The sequence below is a fragment of the Aptenodytes patagonicus genome, chromosome 6 (assembly GCF_965638725.1).
Source record: "Aptenodytes patagonicus chromosome 6, bAptPat1.pri.cur, whole genome shotgun sequence".
NCBI lineage: Eukaryota > Metazoa > Chordata > Aves > Sphenisciformes > Spheniscidae > Aptenodytes > Aptenodytes patagonicus.
Window position 1 is genome coordinate 71,637,190 of NC_134954.1, and position 17,027 is coordinate 71,654,216.

The 17,027-nt window shown below is 38.4% G+C and overlaps 1 protein-coding gene across 3 annotated transcripts in view; it reads left to right on the forward strand.

The window, feature by feature from the left end:
* The window catches only part of ARHGAP15 (Rho GTPase activating protein 15), a 341,933-nt gene that overhangs the window by 274,187 nt on the left and 50,719 nt on the right, over positions 1 to 17,027 (forward strand). For all 3 annotated transcript variants that reach the window (XM_076343118.1, XM_076343121.1, XM_076343120.1), the window contains one exon: positions 4,932 to 5,066. In XM_076343118.1, coding sequence (XP_076199233.1) covers positions 4,932 to 5,066 — 135 coding nt within the window. The remainder of the gene's footprint in view (positions 1 to 4,931; positions 5,067 to 17,027) is intronic.

Here is a 17,027-nt window from a genome sequence, read left to right on the forward strand (position 1 = left end):
GATGGATTCAGTAGAACCTGCTTAGAAATACATTGTATACAAAATTTAATGATTTGCTCAGCTGAAATTTTCTTTGATTTGTTTAAACAGTCTTGGAAGCGCAGTACCATGCACTGAGTGTAGGCAGGACAGTGGACCTCCCAAACCTAGCAAGGGAGAGGGGAAGAAGGATTATGTAGCTGGGACAGAATTCACAAAACTCTGGTTGAATGAGGAAAGTATTGCTTTGCATGAGTTGAGACTTCTGCTGTACTATTTAATCAAAGTTCAAGGGATTGTATGCACTTTGGAGTGTGTATATAAAATACAGTGTCAGGATGGGATTTACTGAGGGGGAGAAAGCTAAGCATCATGTGCTGCATCGCCAAAGGGTGAGCTCCTTGTCATATGATGAGCAAGAGCCTTCACCACCTCACAGCATTCCATTGCTGTGTTGTCTCCGACATCTCCGCGCTCTATTACTGCTCTAAATTGAGTGTGATCACTTTAAAAGAAGCTGTTTGTCCCAATATAGCAATACTTTGCAATAATTTTGAGCTTCCATCGTTCCTGGGGGGGTAAGAAGGCTGCTGTGTCTCTGCACTAGTGATCAGAGAAGTTGTGGCTTGCAAAATGCAAGTACAGCTATGAAACACACATACCTTTCAGTGTATAAATTAATATTTGTGCTGTCAGTCATGACAGAAGCCCTCTGAAAGAGATTTAGTGATGAAGGAGCATGCCGAGGACTTATGCAAGTGAAGAACTTCTGCCTGAGTCTGTTCTTTCTCTTTTTCCTATCAAAGACCATGAATGACCAGCAAATTATTTTTGAAGAATATAACCAAAAAACAAGAGGTATCTTCAAGACACCTTGAGAAAGAAGAGGAATGACTCTGGACAGTTTGTCTTTTCCTAGTACGTGCAAGAGGAATTTTTTTTTCCTCTTTCAACCACAGGACTCTCTTTTAGTGCTCTCACTAGTAAACTGCCTAGTGGGAAGGGTGAATCCAGCAAGTTTCCCAAGCTTTCAGTCAACTGGGAATGCGTTGTGCACACCCAGCTCTTCTGCAAAGTTTTTGAGGTGAGGAAAATTGTATGCGTTAGTTACCAGTGCTGTGCAGGACTTTCTCCAGGGGACATCTCCCTTGGCATATGTGCTGGCCCTTGGGATGGAGACTCCAGTGCTCTGAGGTTTCACACACTGGAGCTGAGGGTTGGTCAGACCCCGAGTGCCAAAGGTTTATAGAGGAGTACAGAGGTGGCGGCTGTCGTGTCCGAGTGCCCGCCGGGCAGGGCATTGCCATCCCAATGCTGCCGTGTGCAGCCAGCAGCAGGGAAACGATGAAAAAGGCAGCGATGTTAGCAAATGGATTTCAGCGTGAGACCAAATCAGACACGTTTCACCAAAGTCTTTTAGAAAGTTTTTTGAGGCACAGCCTCCATAGCGGACCAGGCGCTGCTAGCTGTGTTTGCAGGAAATTGCTTTCTACGTGATTTGGGGTCATTCATGAGTCCACTTGCAGGAAGAGGTAATACCCTAAGTGAAGTAGGACTTCTGAACGTGGTGCTCTGGCATTTAATGGCAGCGTGGGCAAAAGACAGTGTATATAGCTGGGAAAATACTTATATAAATTATCTTAAAAGAAAAATGAACAAGCAGTGCTCTCAGATAACTGCATTTTGCTCCCAGAGACTAGTCTACATACCACGCAGGGCATGTGGTGAGAGGAACCACATCCATTTTCTTTCAAAACTGAGCTCCCTGTACTGCCTTGGTTGATTTTCTTTTTTTTTTTTTTTTTTTTGTCTTTAGCTGATCTTTCCATAGATTATTTTCTTTCTTTTGGGACAAGGATAACCTTATGATGGTATATTTAAACCAAAGACCAACTCCTGTTTGGTTCTACTGCAGACATTGCGAGTGCCGTTACAAATGTGTATTGCTGAAAAGGCTGATTTACTAACAATAATAACATAATAAAAAACACATTCCCTTCACAAAAGTATTGTATATCAATTTTTTTTTTAACTAATAACCTTGACAGGTGCCCGTGCTATTTTTTTTTCCTTAATGTGGTCTTTATATTTTCAGCCCAAGTATTAGCATAAATTTTATGGGATTTTCTGGGCATATTTGTGTCTGTATCTAAGATATATGATATCAACTGGCAGTGATGGTTGAACTAATCAAATACTACTGACAAGTTAAAGCAAATTTTTAGGACTGTGAGATTTTGAGCATCTTCCCAGATACAGTATCTCCTGACTGAAAGCAGTCCTTGACTGTCAAGTTTAAATACCAGATTTGGGACTTAATCTTTATGTAAGCAAAACACCCCAATAAGAAATACGTCTGAGCAAAGCCAAAAAGTCAGGTCCTCCCCTTAAACCTAGCCTGAAATGCATGTGCGTGGTTGTTTATGGCCCTATCGCCATGGTATGTGAGTGATTCCAACCAGTGGGAACCAAAGGAGGCTTAGACTGAATGGACTTCTATTTTCTTTGTAATTTTTTTTTTTTTTGACTTGGCATTTGTTCCTTCTAGCAAACATTTTCAAAAACTCTCTTATTGCTAGAGGGAAAATTGACACCCTTTGCTTTCACGATGATACATTCCTAACACGTTTCCTTGAAGAGCTGGAAATGGTGCAAAAATCTGGTAAGATAAGTCTCTATAAAGCCTTAGAAGTCAAGCATTCCACTTTAGACATTTAAGACAAATGCATGGCAAAAACAAGTTGTTTTTTTTTTAAGGTTTCTACTTAAAGTTCTGTGCCAAAGCTACAGTACTTATACATTTTCTAAATGTGTTTTAAGCAATAAGTTGTACAACATTTTTAGAACATGTGTTAAGCTATTTCTCTAAGAATGAAGCTCTTAACAAAACATAAGCACTCTGCATGAGATCTTAGCAGCAAAGTGCTTAAAAGATAAAGTAAGAATTGGTACCATGGGAAGAACACCAGCTGTAGAGCACACAGGTCCATTATGAGAAGTATGGTAGTGGGTAGGGAGAAAATGATTTAATCAGGAGTAAAACCAATTTTATTATAAGGGCACGCAGGGGGTGTGGCACCATAGTGAGAGGGACATTTCAAAATATCTGACAGATTTCAACAATGTGAAAACCCACCCTGTTCTTTAAAGTGACAGTAAACCCCATCAGGTCTCTCTTTTTGATGCTATTGTTAACAGTTGACTGTTTAAAGCTGGCCTGCTAAGATGCTGTCGATCTAGTTCAATAGTGTGTGGCAAAATAAAAGGCTAATTGTTGAAATACGATCAATCAAATATGATCTCAGAGTCTAAAGAAGATCCCCTCTGGTAACTCATTTGAGATCAAATCATTACTTTTATGATTGAGGTAATTCAATGGGAAAAAAAAAAAGAAAGAGGAAAAAAAAAAGAGGCTTGAAACCAAAGAAGCAAGCAAGACAACTAAATGAAATGCACAAGTCTGCCTTTGTTCCAGCTTTGTCTCACATTACTCCAAGTTAAGGAATTGGGTCTATTCCTTTATTTGTATACATTTCCTGAATCCAGAAATTTTAAAAGCATTTAATAACATTTATTAAATAAAAGTTGAAAGACGACTTCATTTTGAGTAAGTTTTTCTGTCCAAAAGTAAACTCTAGTGAGAAAACTATTGCATTAAAGTACCAGGGATCTGGAGTTGTGGGTGTCCATGTGTCTCCAATAATTTTACCATTTTGTTTAACAACAGTTCAATAAAGAGGCTGCTCTTGAAGCCAGCTGAATTGCTAAACATGAAATTTCAGTGACATTTAGTAAAACATTTCAGGGTTATGTTGCTTCAAATTAAATTTGTTCAGTAGTTTTCATGGTTGGCCCCCGATTTGCATTCAGACTGAAATTTTCTAAAAAAGAGAATCATAGCACATGTGAAAAAAAGCGAACTCTATTTTTGGAGTAACAGAACTTGGAGAAAGTGTGTGTGTCATTTTAGTTTGGACTAATAAGGATTTGCACTTTCCTAGAGTTTTATATGGATTACGATCTCGCCGTTTATTACGTTCTAACAGTATCACACTACTAGAATTAAAAAGAAAAAACAAAACCAAAGAAAAAGAAAATAATCATCCAATCTTGTTTTATTTTTATTAGAAATTCTATTTTAGCATTTAGTTTCTTTTATATTTAAATTCCTCAGCTCAGTCAAGCTTCAAAAGAAAACATTTTTTTTTGTTTGCAAAACAGTTTTGTAAGCACTTGTGGTTTGTCTTTAGTGTGTTATCATTTTTGACAGCTTTGCATAGCCTAGGTAGGCCAACAGGGGTCTGTCTAATATTGTTGCTGGGCAAATCTTCCTCCCAGAGATGAAAACCAAACAAAATATTTTTGAAGCAGTAAGAAGGAATTAATATCCTTTCTCTCACAGTACTCTATTCCTTGCTGACATTATATTCAGGCAAAAAAAGGAGAAAAGCGTTACCCATTATTCCCTTGTACATAGCAAGGCTAACACATGTAAAGCAATAACTCATTTTCTATTGCCATGTTTAGCATATGTCTCCTGTTGGCTCAGCAAGGCCTTTAGGCCGGTCCCCTGAGCCGGCCATCGTTGGCAACTCTTAGCCCCTCGGCCTCAAAACCAAATAGCTTTGAATCATGTTGAGCTGTGATGCTAATTTTCATACTGATGCATTATGGGAATAAATGTATCTGACATACTGTGTCAATGGTACTGTCTCTTTGTGTCTCTTGTTTTTTGTTAGCTGCATTCCTACAGATGGTATTCCATTGAAAATGTTCTCTTCCTACAAAAAAAAAAAAAAAAAGGAAAAAAAAACATGCACAGCACCAAACCTCTAGGTGCAGAAGGCTGTTAACGGTTGCTGATGATAGTAGGCAAACATTAACATAATAATTAGTGTCTTGTAATTGTTTCATTAAAACCAGTTGTTCCATTTCTCCTCGTGTTTTCCCAGAAGAGAAGCTGAATTTGGACGACAGCCAGTGGGAGGACATCCACGTTGTCACCGGAGCACTCAAGATGTTTTTCAGAGAGCTGCCTGAGCCGCTGTTCCCATACTGCTTCTTTGAACAGTTTGTGGAGGCGATAAGTAAGTACATCAGATACAGTAGAAGCTAGTGAAATAGCCTGTTCTATAAAAATAATAATAAACTTAAAAAATAGAAGAACAGAGGCATCTCAAATCTGACTTACCTTCCGTTACCCGTGATCCTGTCTTTTTATTGTTTTTGACTGCCTTTTATCTCCTACAGCATTTAGTTATTTAACTGGAGAAAAAAAAATCAAATTATTGATCTATAAATTTTGTACATGCTATTTAACTGTAGTGCCTAAAATGGTTTAGGAAAGGAATTAAAATGTGTATGTATTCAAAATATGCTAGGCTGATAATCCATATATCCCCAAACACAAGACAGAGACTAATAATTGTGAATCATGTTAGAAGGGGCTGTCTTTATGTTAATCAGAATGAAATGCGTGTGTTTTGTTCCACAAGGTTGCAGACTCTTGCCTTGCAGTGATCACAAAAAGAATGCAAAAGCATTCATGTTCTCATTTTCATATCTACCTTTGCTTTATTATTTTATTTTCCTTTAAAGTTGGCAGGCATCAAAAGTATTTTCAAAGTCCAAGGCATTTGTTCTGTTACGTGTCTCTGCGGTTTGTGTGCTGCAAACCCTCTCTGTATTTAATATAAGCAGGTGCATTTTGTAAAACTGTGTTGGCTTGGAAAAACTTGACTAAAAAACAGAGTGATTTGGGGGTTTACTCCCATTGGAAAGGAGGGGGAGAGAGGGATAGCTTAAAGGGAAAAAACCTAGTAGGAGATTAATTAAAGGTCCAATAGAGAAAAATCTCTAGGAAAGAAACCAACCCAATAAAGTACTTAGAGATCTGTTTTCTGAGTGATGGGCATGCATATTTGCCATTACTGTTAATGAGAGCTGTGTGTGCACATGCGCAGCTGTCAGAGAATATGAAACCCTTAATGTACGGCTCACTTTGATTTTATATTCATAAGAGTCTTTAGTTCAACTAAAGCTTTTCAAGACCCAGCATCAGATATAATGAGGTTAAATACATCTCACAAGATCCTTCCCTTCTCGGTTATTTAGCGAGGCAGTGCAGTTAAATACACAACGCAAAGAAATGCGTTACCTGAAAGTTTACTCTTGGCAGCTCACTTTCTTCTCCTTTCAAAGCACATGGAAACTAGATGGAGGACATCGTCTCTCGAGTTTTACGTTCCTGTTGCACAGTCTCTGCAGTGCTGAGAGGGGAAAAACAGTAAAGAATTTCTTACTGTTCAGCTTCAGTTTCTGCGATGCATTGGGCTAAGATGCTCATTGAAGCACCAGCACTTGAACATGCCCTTCAGGTGGTTCTCCATCCACCTGCTATGACCTCTTGGAAAGGAGGCGATGCGGCGCCTTAAGCGGATGTAGTCAGTTCACAGGGCACAGCCTGGCATGCCGTTCCTGTCTCTTCTTATGCACCTCATTCTGCAGTCGAGTGTTTAATACCTATCCTCTGCCATTATCGCTTTCTCTTCCTGATAACCCACCATCATACTGGTCTTCTGGGGCTAAATATAGTCTTCTTCCCCCTTATCGCTACTTTTCATTGCCCTTTGACGTACGCTTTGGCTGAGCAGACACTATTGTATTCTGAAGAACATCATCAGGACACCACGATCTCATCCTTCGTGCTGTCTTCTGCTCTCATCCTCTCTGCTAGTGTCCAAGTCAGGGTGATTTGAAATCTTTTGGTGGCCCGGTGGGGAGGTTTTTGATAGTTAAAATAATAGGTAACCGGTAATAGACTTGCGAATTAAGAGTTTGAAAGCATGTCGGGAAGAGACTGTCTACTAAAGCATTAATATTCATGAGTGAGAAATTAATGTCCCTTTCTGCTATTTGAACTATTATTAATTCTTATTATGATTTTGAGAGCCATTATACACATTGATAGGCTAATGAACAGTCATTTATAGAGGAATTTTAAGACAGTTTATTCCTGGGAAGAAAATACTGGCACTCTAAGACATGCTTTGCACTATTTCAAAACCCTAATTCTTGTTGCTTGCTTTACTGCACATCAGGGTGATTTCTACCTAATCCAACTGTCTAAAGTAATCTACGATTTCCAATCAATCTTCTCTTTATTTGGCCTTTACTGCCATGGTATCTACAAATCCATATTCTTACCAACTCTACTTAAAAAACGCCTATAAAGAACAATTAGGTGTTTTCACTGGTTTTGGAGCTCTTTTGTATGTTAATAGTCCTGAGGTAAAGTAAAAAATCTCTTTTCTTCAATATCATTTCTATTGCAGATGATTCTTTGGCTACTTTGTGCTAATTACTCTGTCTGGTCAGTACAGAGCTGCTAGAAAATTTCCCTTCTTCTTCAGGCTGTTGACAAAAAGAGGCTCTTGTACCTCTGTCTTTTCTGTCTGTTCTTCAAAAATGGGAATTGTTAGTATTCAGGACATGGGTGTGCAGTACAGTTAGAAGTAGTGCTTAATAATGCCAGAAATAAACCAACCTGATGACGGCTAGGAAAAAGGTAATTAGGACACATTCCCACACTGCCATGATGATTATATCCTTGGTCTGGCACCGAGCACCCCGTAGTCAGAGCCACACATTTGGTAAGTAAGATGAAGTGGTCTAAAGAACTATCTGTAGTAGGTAGTAACAAGTTACCAATAATATTTCTTGGGGATTTAGTCATTTAGCTAGAAGTTTCAGGAGGAATGGGTACCCAAGAGGTGCCATGGACTCCTTATGCTGATGCTACTTTAAAGGTTATGTGAAAAAATCCATAGCAAACTTAGTATTACTTTTCCTGGATGATGCCATTTTAATTAGCATCTCTATTATATGCATGGGAACAAAATTTTACAACACTGTGTATTAGGCAAAGTGCTTGCTCTCCACCTTCAATTTCCCCTATAAATAACTTTAGATACGACCATAATATTAGAACAATTTAGATATGACCAGGATATTAGAAGATAACTCAGGGCATTATAGAATCTCAGAATTCTGCTTGCCAGGCTGAACCTGGATAATTACTGTCCATATAGCTTATATCGGAGAATTTATAAATGATAAATGGAAGGCCACAAGACCTCTGACCTAATACTAATTTTGTTTCTTAGGATTTGGAAAGCAGTTTTTTTCAAGGACTGTGTCTAGTATATTACTGGCTAATATATTACATTTTGTGGTATCTTGGATGAAATATGCACTTCTAAAGTGTGCCCAAATGCTGCTATGAAGTCAGGTTCAGCCACACTTAAATTACTCAGCACCGCAAAGAGTTATATTGATTTTCTGGAAGATCAACAGACGTGGTTCAACAGATTGTCTGCAAGTAAAATTGTGCTTCATGTGAATAAGGTGGTAGAAGTGCCAATAACTGAAACACTTAATCACCTTATTTACAGAATTCATCCCGCATGGCTATATAAACTTATGCCAGGACTTCAGCCACTGAGACAAAAAAAAACCTACCCCCAAAATCTGTTAAGGAATATTAGCAGGTATATGTGGTAGTTGATTATAAACCTTTATTTTAATTGAACTAGTTTTCTTGAAAGGTCTGAGGAAGAAGGCATGGAAAAAAATAAATTTGTCTACTACAGTCTTCTGTGCAATGATGTCGGATATCCACAGCATAGGAATTATTCAAATACCGACTAGTCCTTCCAGATCTTTTCAGCTGGAGAATGTCGTATAGACTGTGCATCTGTATAGACAGTGCATCTGTCCAACTGCAGTTACAAAAAAAACCCCACTGATATTCCACAAAGGAAAATTCCACACAGTTCCCAAAGCTGCAACATCTGTCTCTGGTTTGGAAGGCTTGAGTTCAGGTCTTTGATTTTCTCTGCAACAGGTTGGAAAGATTACTACATTGGAAAGATTTTTTCAATGAGGTCTAGTGATTATGCCTTCATTTCAGTTCCTTATCTCTAATATGAATTTAATAGGTGTCACGTAAGTACTGTAGATAAATAGTTGATTTATTGTTTAAAATGCACACACAGAGACAGATGTATATATATGTATATACTCTAAATAGAAATCCTTTTGCCAGAACTATGGTTCTTCCGCAGACAATTTTCTGAATGAAGGTATCTGTTACTGCTGTGGGTTTCCCACTTAAGGCAGATGAACGCAGGAATTAGATTAATAAAAACGTAGCATTGCAAAATCTGACTTGCAAGCTTTCAGGTGGAATCCACAACCTAATAGGAGATATCTCAGGCCTCAGTATGAAGAACAGAAAACATGGGATCCACATCAGCCACCAAGTCCCTGGAGAAGGGACAGCATTTGTAGGGCACCAGATCTAGCTAGCAGACGTGGCTTAGGTCCTGGCAATCCCCCACAGGATCAGGCCTCCCCAGGCACTTAGGCAAAGTAATCCCCGTCTCTGGAGCTCAAACTTTTCAGCCCTGGCAGAAAAGGAAGCATTTCTCTGCACGGGGAGAAGTAGAGCCATAGGCACCTAAAGTTCTTCGAAGGCCACAATCACAGCATCTAATTAGCTTATGCACCTTCAGGGATAGATGGCAGCTGAATAAGGTTTTTCAGAATTATAATGCTGAATTTAAGTGCCTAGACACTACCTAGGGTCCACATTAGATACTCATATAATTTTTGTTTTTTCAAGAGCTGGATATCTTTTTTTTTTTTTTTTTTAATTGCTCTGATAGACCATTAACACTTTTTTCAACTGATTTCACACATATCCTTTCGATATATGAATTCGGGTAGCTTGATCCATGCTAAGCAGAATTCACAATGTCGTTCCTATCAATCCTATAATGTTGTATGTTACCCTACTACATGGAAACTGAAGATGGTTATTTAGCATCTTACACATGAGAGAGTTTTATAACTTTTTTGGTTATTGAAAGATGTTAGATAAAAAAATTATTACAGTTTTGCTGGTATGAGATACTGGTCTTCACTGGTCTTGTCTGACAAAGTCTACGATGATAACATAGCAAAGCAATAAACTCTTCTTTCATGAGAATGATAGACTTTTTTTAAACCCACAAAAGCTAGCACTGCTCTCAGTCATCAGTCCTCTCCATGTTGGTCAGCTGTCTTCATCTCCAGGATGGCTGGCATCAGTAAAAAGGTTTTCTCTGAGCTTGGGTTCTAGTCCTGCTTCAGAAAGGTCCCCCAAGAACCTGCTGCCTGTGTGGCTCGAGAAAACATGTTGCAGAAACTCACGTGTATCTGGGCAATGATCACGCTTCGGTCTTCAGCAGGCCATAGCAAATTTTGCACTGAATAATGCAACTTTCGAGGAGTTTGCAGAGAAGCTGTCTGCACCAAAATCAGGCAAAAACTGTGTCAGGAGGCAATAAACAAATCTAGTCATCAATACATAATCATGATCAAAGAACAAAGCTACATTGGTTGAAAACACAGTGTAGCAAGGACCTGCTCTGAACTACTATGCAGTGTTATGAAAATAGTAGCTGGGAAACAGAAATGAAGTAAATGCATTCATTTATTCTGACAGTCATAACATCCCTGTATCATCTTGGTGGAAAGTTACAAAAGATGTCTAAAGAGATTTTCAAAAGACATCTAAAGAAACCTCACTCGAGGCTTACAAAGAACAAGGCTCAAGGCCAACTCGTCTTGGAAAGACAAGTCAGCATATTGCACTGTAAGAAATCCGTGACAGTCTCTTAACATCATCACGTAATAGGTTCCTGAGAAACCAAATCTTATCAGTCTCTGGCATTATGCAAATTTCTGTCATAATCTCAATCTGTGGGCTTCAAGTCCTAATCAAACTGCCTTCAGATTCACAGCTGACGAGCCTCCTATTGAAACCGTCTTCCTACCCTCCATTTACTTGTCCAAGGAAGTTTTGGGGCTTGGCATGGCATCAGAAAGCCTCCATTTCACGTGAACATGGTGATTTATAAATAAATCCAAGGTCACCACAATATATCTCACATAATAAATCATAATTAAGACCTTTTCGGCCAAATCTAAGTATCAGAAGGCAGTAGAAATCCATAAACTAAATGCGAACAGAACAAAAAATGTGTAGAAACAAGAAGTCTTCAAAAGCTGAGGTGCAACTCTTTAAAAAATTTCTTAAAAAAAGGAATGATTTTGTGGGTAGCGTAATCTCAAGGATATCCATCCACGTAAATATATGAATATGCGTATGGTATATCTTAGACATATGTATTCTCCCAAGCACAAGGACACTAACGATAATAATAACAGCTCATTCAGAAAGTGGTACTAGGTATTTTCAGTGGAGATTGAGTACTATTAAACCCATTTTGGAAAGCTTTTTGAAACATTATCTGGAAAGTTGTGTGAAATTCTGATTCAAGAATGATTAACTGATACTGGAATAGAAAGAAAAAACCTGCACATTTTAGAAGAGATGCTAAGATGAGACTAGAAGAGAAGGCTTCTAATCTATGGGTGTTAACATAATACAGACAAAAAGTGTATATGATCATCCTGAGTGAAACCAATAAGTGAAAAAATACAGGAGAAAGTGCAGTTTAAACTAAAAAACTATATTCCACAAGAAAGGTGTATAAACTGGCTACAAATATACTTAAGCTGTAACATTCCCAACAATTGTAACTACCGTATTCTAGCACAGTCTCCACTCAAATTCGAGGCAGTGAGAAAGCAAGTAAATGGAGGCTGTCATGTTTGTAACAGCAGCAAACTGGTAACTAAAGAGGTTCATTCCAGGCTTTTTGTTCCCAAGAGGTGTCGAGGAACAATATGCCCCAGTAACCTCCTAGTTCCCTTTCAATGGTCTTCCCTTCACAGCTGCAAACGGTTTCTGCTCAACAGCATTTTTAAATAGATCTTTCCAGGTCTGGAAGCAACTGTTTTAGGAAAAACAAATAAATTGGAGGGCATGTCTATGAACTGATTTTTTTCTTTTGAGGTGGAAAATAGCCCAACATGTTCAGGAATAAAGGGCATTGGAAAGAAAATTAGTGGGTAAAATATTTCTTCCTTTTTTTTTTTTTTTTTTTGCTTAGAAAGTTTTACCTAAGTTGTTGGAAAGAAAATCCACACGGGGCTTTGCTCTGTGAAGGATGCCCAGGTAACACCTCTCCATAGGGAGCCTGATCCTAGATTGACTTTGCTTTTTTTTTTTTCCCCCTAAACATAAGAATCTCCCTTTAAAACAAGATACGTTGCAATATTTACTAATCCATTTCTTTTGTTAGCACACAATTCTGTTGGGCTACAAAAAGCACTTCATTAAACTCTTAGTTAAAATTAACATTTTAACTGGTGGGGTTTTTTTCCCCTCATGAACTTTACCTAACACAGTGTCCCAGTGACACCAACAAATCAGTTAATTTAGCTTTCAAAGAAAAGAGGAGAATTTGAGGAACCTCACTGAAAGGGTTACACCAGTGATGAAAATTGTCTTACTATTAAAGAAACAGAAAAAAATGTATAATTTGGTCTTATAAATACGGTGGAGGCTTTACAATTATCATCAAAGGAAATGAAAAAGTTTTAAAAGAATTTGTACCTGGATTTTGCTGTCATGCAAAAGTTTGCACAGGAGGGACATATTCTCCCCCAGCTTAGTCTTTTTTGTTATTATAGTTGTAATTTTTTTAGCATAGTGGAAATTTTATTGCGGATGCCTGGCCTGTCTCTTAACTCATGCTAATTATATTCATAATTAAATGTTAAACAAGAATTGACTAGGCCAACTGGCTTGCACAGGTGTTTGTGATATGAATGGTTTAATGCTTACACAATAAATTAGTGGATACAAATCTGCAGTAATCTGCTCAGAAAGAATCTTCTTGAAGAACTTTGCTGTACATGGCAGGTCCAGCATAGTGCTTTGAAACCAGGACTTGCAAATTGGACTTACTAGGCAAGATTATGTCAAAACTTCTCCTCAATGGAATGGCTTCTCCTCAATTGCGCAAGCACTAACAAGGCTAAAAGTTTTTTTCTGGGCTCTTACCTGCCATGGGACACAGGTACTCAGAGCATTAAAGTTTATGGGGAGCTGGAGGAGTCATTGGATGCATGGTGGAATGTCATCTGGGAAGCAGCGTGCCTCACTTCAATTTGCAAAAAAGTTGTTTGTATTTGTAACTGATAGCCAGATTAACGGCTGAAGCTCCAGTAACTCTCTGTTAGCTTTACACCGACTGCCGGTTGACAGAGTGTGGAACCAAAAACTTGCAAATGGAAAAGGACATGGGTTTCAGTTTGCTCCTCTTCTACTTACTTTTTGGGCATGGAAAATAGTGTATTTGTGTAATTTAAATTTCATCTGTGGCTAAGAGAATCTTTCATGGGGGAAAGAAAGGGTAGAAGGAAGAAGCAAACCAGCTTGAGAGTTCATATGTGCGTTAGCCTAAGAGAAACTCATAGAGAAAATCAATCAGGAGAGAATGGTAAAAGAGAAGACAAAGAGAAACTGAGAAATCCAAGCAACGACACTGGGCAGAAAAGAAGGAAGAAAAAGAGAGAGAAGGAGCTATTTAGTGACTGTGTCAAGATCTCTGTAACCTGGAGTGTTTGCAGGAGGCAAGGGGAGAGGAACTTCTCATGAAGGTTATCTGGAGCTCTTGACAAAGTGAGAATTGACACTCTAGGTTTGAGGGGAAAAATGTTTCATCAGGCTTGTAAGTGAAGCTTCCACTCGGGGAAAGTAATAACAGGAGGAGAAGCAGCCTATAATGCCCCAGTTACACAATTTCCAAAGTGCAAAAATGGAAGAGGGGAGGGGCAGGGAAGCGGGAAGAAAAGACCAGGAAGGGAGGGAAAAGGAGAACCTTGAAGAACTAGAAAATGGGATGCTGAAAGTCATCACCTCCAGCGCCGTGCTGTCTTCCTCTCTCCACACACTTTCTCACTATTGAAAAGTTGCTACCTTCCCCAAATAAGAGTAATACCACACATCTCTGTGTGGTGGCACATTGGATCTGAACCAACAAGGAACAGACATGATAATGTCTTGGTGGCAAAAGATGACAACTGAGTTGTTCTCTGGTCCTTGTCACGTAGATATTTGAAGACCTGGACTACTACTTAACTTTATGGAGTACTTTTATGCATCCTAAATACTTCAGGCAGCTTTGGTCCCTGGTAAATTTAAGCTGTGTTCACTTATACCAGTCCTTCAAGGGACTATTACCTCCCCTAAGGCTCTCCAGCACCAGCGTGCTCCGACCACACTGCTCGAGCACTCCTGACATCATCTTCCTTTGGAAATTTCTCCACCAGATAATGCAACTTTGTGGATCCTCAAGTTCTGGCAGGCAAAACCACCCATAAACCATGCCTTAAGATGGACCATTACCTTGCAGTTTTAGAAAATATTCTTTTATAATGATGAAAAGTGTACATAGCACCATGGTGTCAGGGAAAGATCTTTGTAACTTCAGACAAGACTCCTGATAATAATGCACTAAATGAGCTAGAAGAAAATGCATAACTTTAGCCTTTACACTTAGAACCATGACAAACCTTTGGGTGAGAATGTGGTAGAAGTAAAACTAAGTAGTACAGACCCTGCTTTAACTGTATCTTTACCACCTGAGAGCAGTAATTTGTCAGGAAGTAATTACAGCAGCTCATTTTTTTCTGGAAATGTTCTAGAAATTGTCTGAAACTGGCGTGGAGAAAGAAACAAGAAATTAAATGTTCTAAAAATTCCACAAAGTATACAGGCACAGAATCAAGTCATGAATGGTCAAAAAATATCCTCACAGTTTACCATAATAGCACACGTACAGAGTTGGAAAAGGAAAATGCCACGTTGCTAAAGGAGTGATAAAACACAATGATATGACTAGAATAATAACAATAGCACTATCAGCAGAATACTCACTGAATTTCACAGAATTTCAGAGAAAATTTAAGTCACAGGTTGAAATCAGGCCCAGATTTGCCAGGGTGGAAGTCGAAGGCCCCCTTCCCTGAAAGCATTGCCTTGCGGCATCGTGTGACACAGGCCTGGCTTCCCAACATCGCTGTTTTGAGGGGATCGGGGTCTGCCACGGGAAGTGCGATTGCAAACTGAAATACTTTGGAAAAGTAATGATGTCTAAATGTGAGGGTAGGCTTGTGTTCTTACCAAGGCTGGGCCAGAGTTCAAAGTTAATAGGATTTATAATGTCTCTTGAGGGACACAAATTGTGAAAAAGTAGTGCTGGAAAACTGGGTAATGTGGCTGCGGAAAAGCATCTTTAGCAGCTGTACTACACCAGCTGTACCAGATAACAGCTAAAAAGAAAAGTCAAGTAAAGTAAGAAATAGTGTGGGAATGGAAGAAATGAGTAGTGCTGCACATCCTCCTCCTAAACGGGTGTCAGGGAGTGTGCAGCCCCGAGGCAACCTCTTGTACAAGAAACTCATTGAACAAAACTCTTACTTTTAAGGATGCTTCCTTGGGTGCAGAGACATTTCTGCAATCCGCTGCCTTGTGCTTGTAGTACAGATACTGAATTTGAAATGCCCACAATTTTAAAATAAAATGCAATTCATCTTGCTTCCCGGAGAGTCAAACTGCTCCCCCTTTGACTCCCTTCTATAATAAAATTCATTAGCCTGTTAACCCGTTTGACTATTGTTACATTTTGGCCAAAGCACTAATGCTTTAATTGCCTGGGAAGGTAGTATATCACACAGATAATCTCGCTAAGATCAGGAGCACAATCTAACTCACCGACAGCTCATGGGCTGACTCATTCACTGTTAAACACTTTTAAGTGATAGTGTTGCACTGAGGAAAAAAAAAATTGCAAGCCAGGCACAAAATCCCTTCACCTAGGGTTGCTTAGATGGTTAGAAAATCAAACTATGTATTAATACAAAAAGTAAGATCTGAAGGAACTAGAAAGGTGGGACTCTCAAAAGTTTTAGAAACCTAAAATGTAACTGAGAACTGGAGATCTGCTTAAGCTCGTATGAAATACCTGGTGTTTGTAACGCGTTATCAGGAGAGCCCCAGCGAACACGGGAAATATTTTCCAAGCTGGCACTGCTACAGTGTCACGTAAAGGGCAATAGCTGCACCTATAGAGAAAGCGTGATGTGAGCAGCGGCCAGGACTAAAACCCAACCTAAATTGCACTGTGTATCTTCTCCCCACGCTCCTACAGGTGACATTGAAAGTACAGAGGGACAGGGAGGAAATTGTCCTGGTACCTACACGGGGTGCCTACCTGTAAATAAAGGCAAATAAAATGAGCACAGCGGCAACAACTTTTTTCTTTCTTTTTCTTTTTTTCTTTTTCCTTTTCTTTTTCTTTTTCTTTTTCTTTTTCTTTTTCTTTTTCTTTTTCTTTTTCTTTTTCTTTTTCTTTTTCTTTTTCTTTTTCTTTTTCTTTTTCTTTTTCTTTTTCTTTTTCTTTTTCTTTTTCTTTTTCTTTTTCTTTTTCTTTTTCTTTTTCTTTTTCTTTTTCTTTTTCTTTTTCTTTTTCTTTTTCTTTTTCTTTTTCTTTTTCTTTTTCTTTTTCTTTTTTCTTTTTTCTTTTTTCTTTTTCTTCATCTTTGTCTTTTTTCTTTTTTCTTTTTCTTTTTCTTTTTCTTTCTTTTTCTTTTTCTTTTTCTTTTTTTCTTTTTCTTTTTCTTTTTCTTTGTCTTTTTCTTTGTCTTTGTCTTTTTTCTTTTTCTTTTTCTTTTTCTTTTTCTTTTTCTTTTTCTTTTTCTTTTTCTTTTTCTTTTTCTTTTTTTTCTTTTTCTTTTTCTTTTTCTTTTTCTTTTCTTTTTTTTCTTTTTCTTTTTTCTTTTTCTTTCCTTTTCCTTTTCCTTTTTTCCTTTTCCTTTTCCTTTTTCTTTTTCTTTTTCTTTCTTCCCTTTCCCTTTCCCTTTCCCTTTCCCTTTCCCTTTCCTCTTCCTCTTCCTCTCCCTCTTCCTCTTCCTCTCCTTCTTCTTCTTTCTCCCTTTCCCTTTCCCTTTTCTTTTTCTTTTTTTTTTCCTTTTTTTTTTCCTTTTCCTTTTGAAACAAAACCAAAACAGGAGAAGAGGGAAGGGTTGCC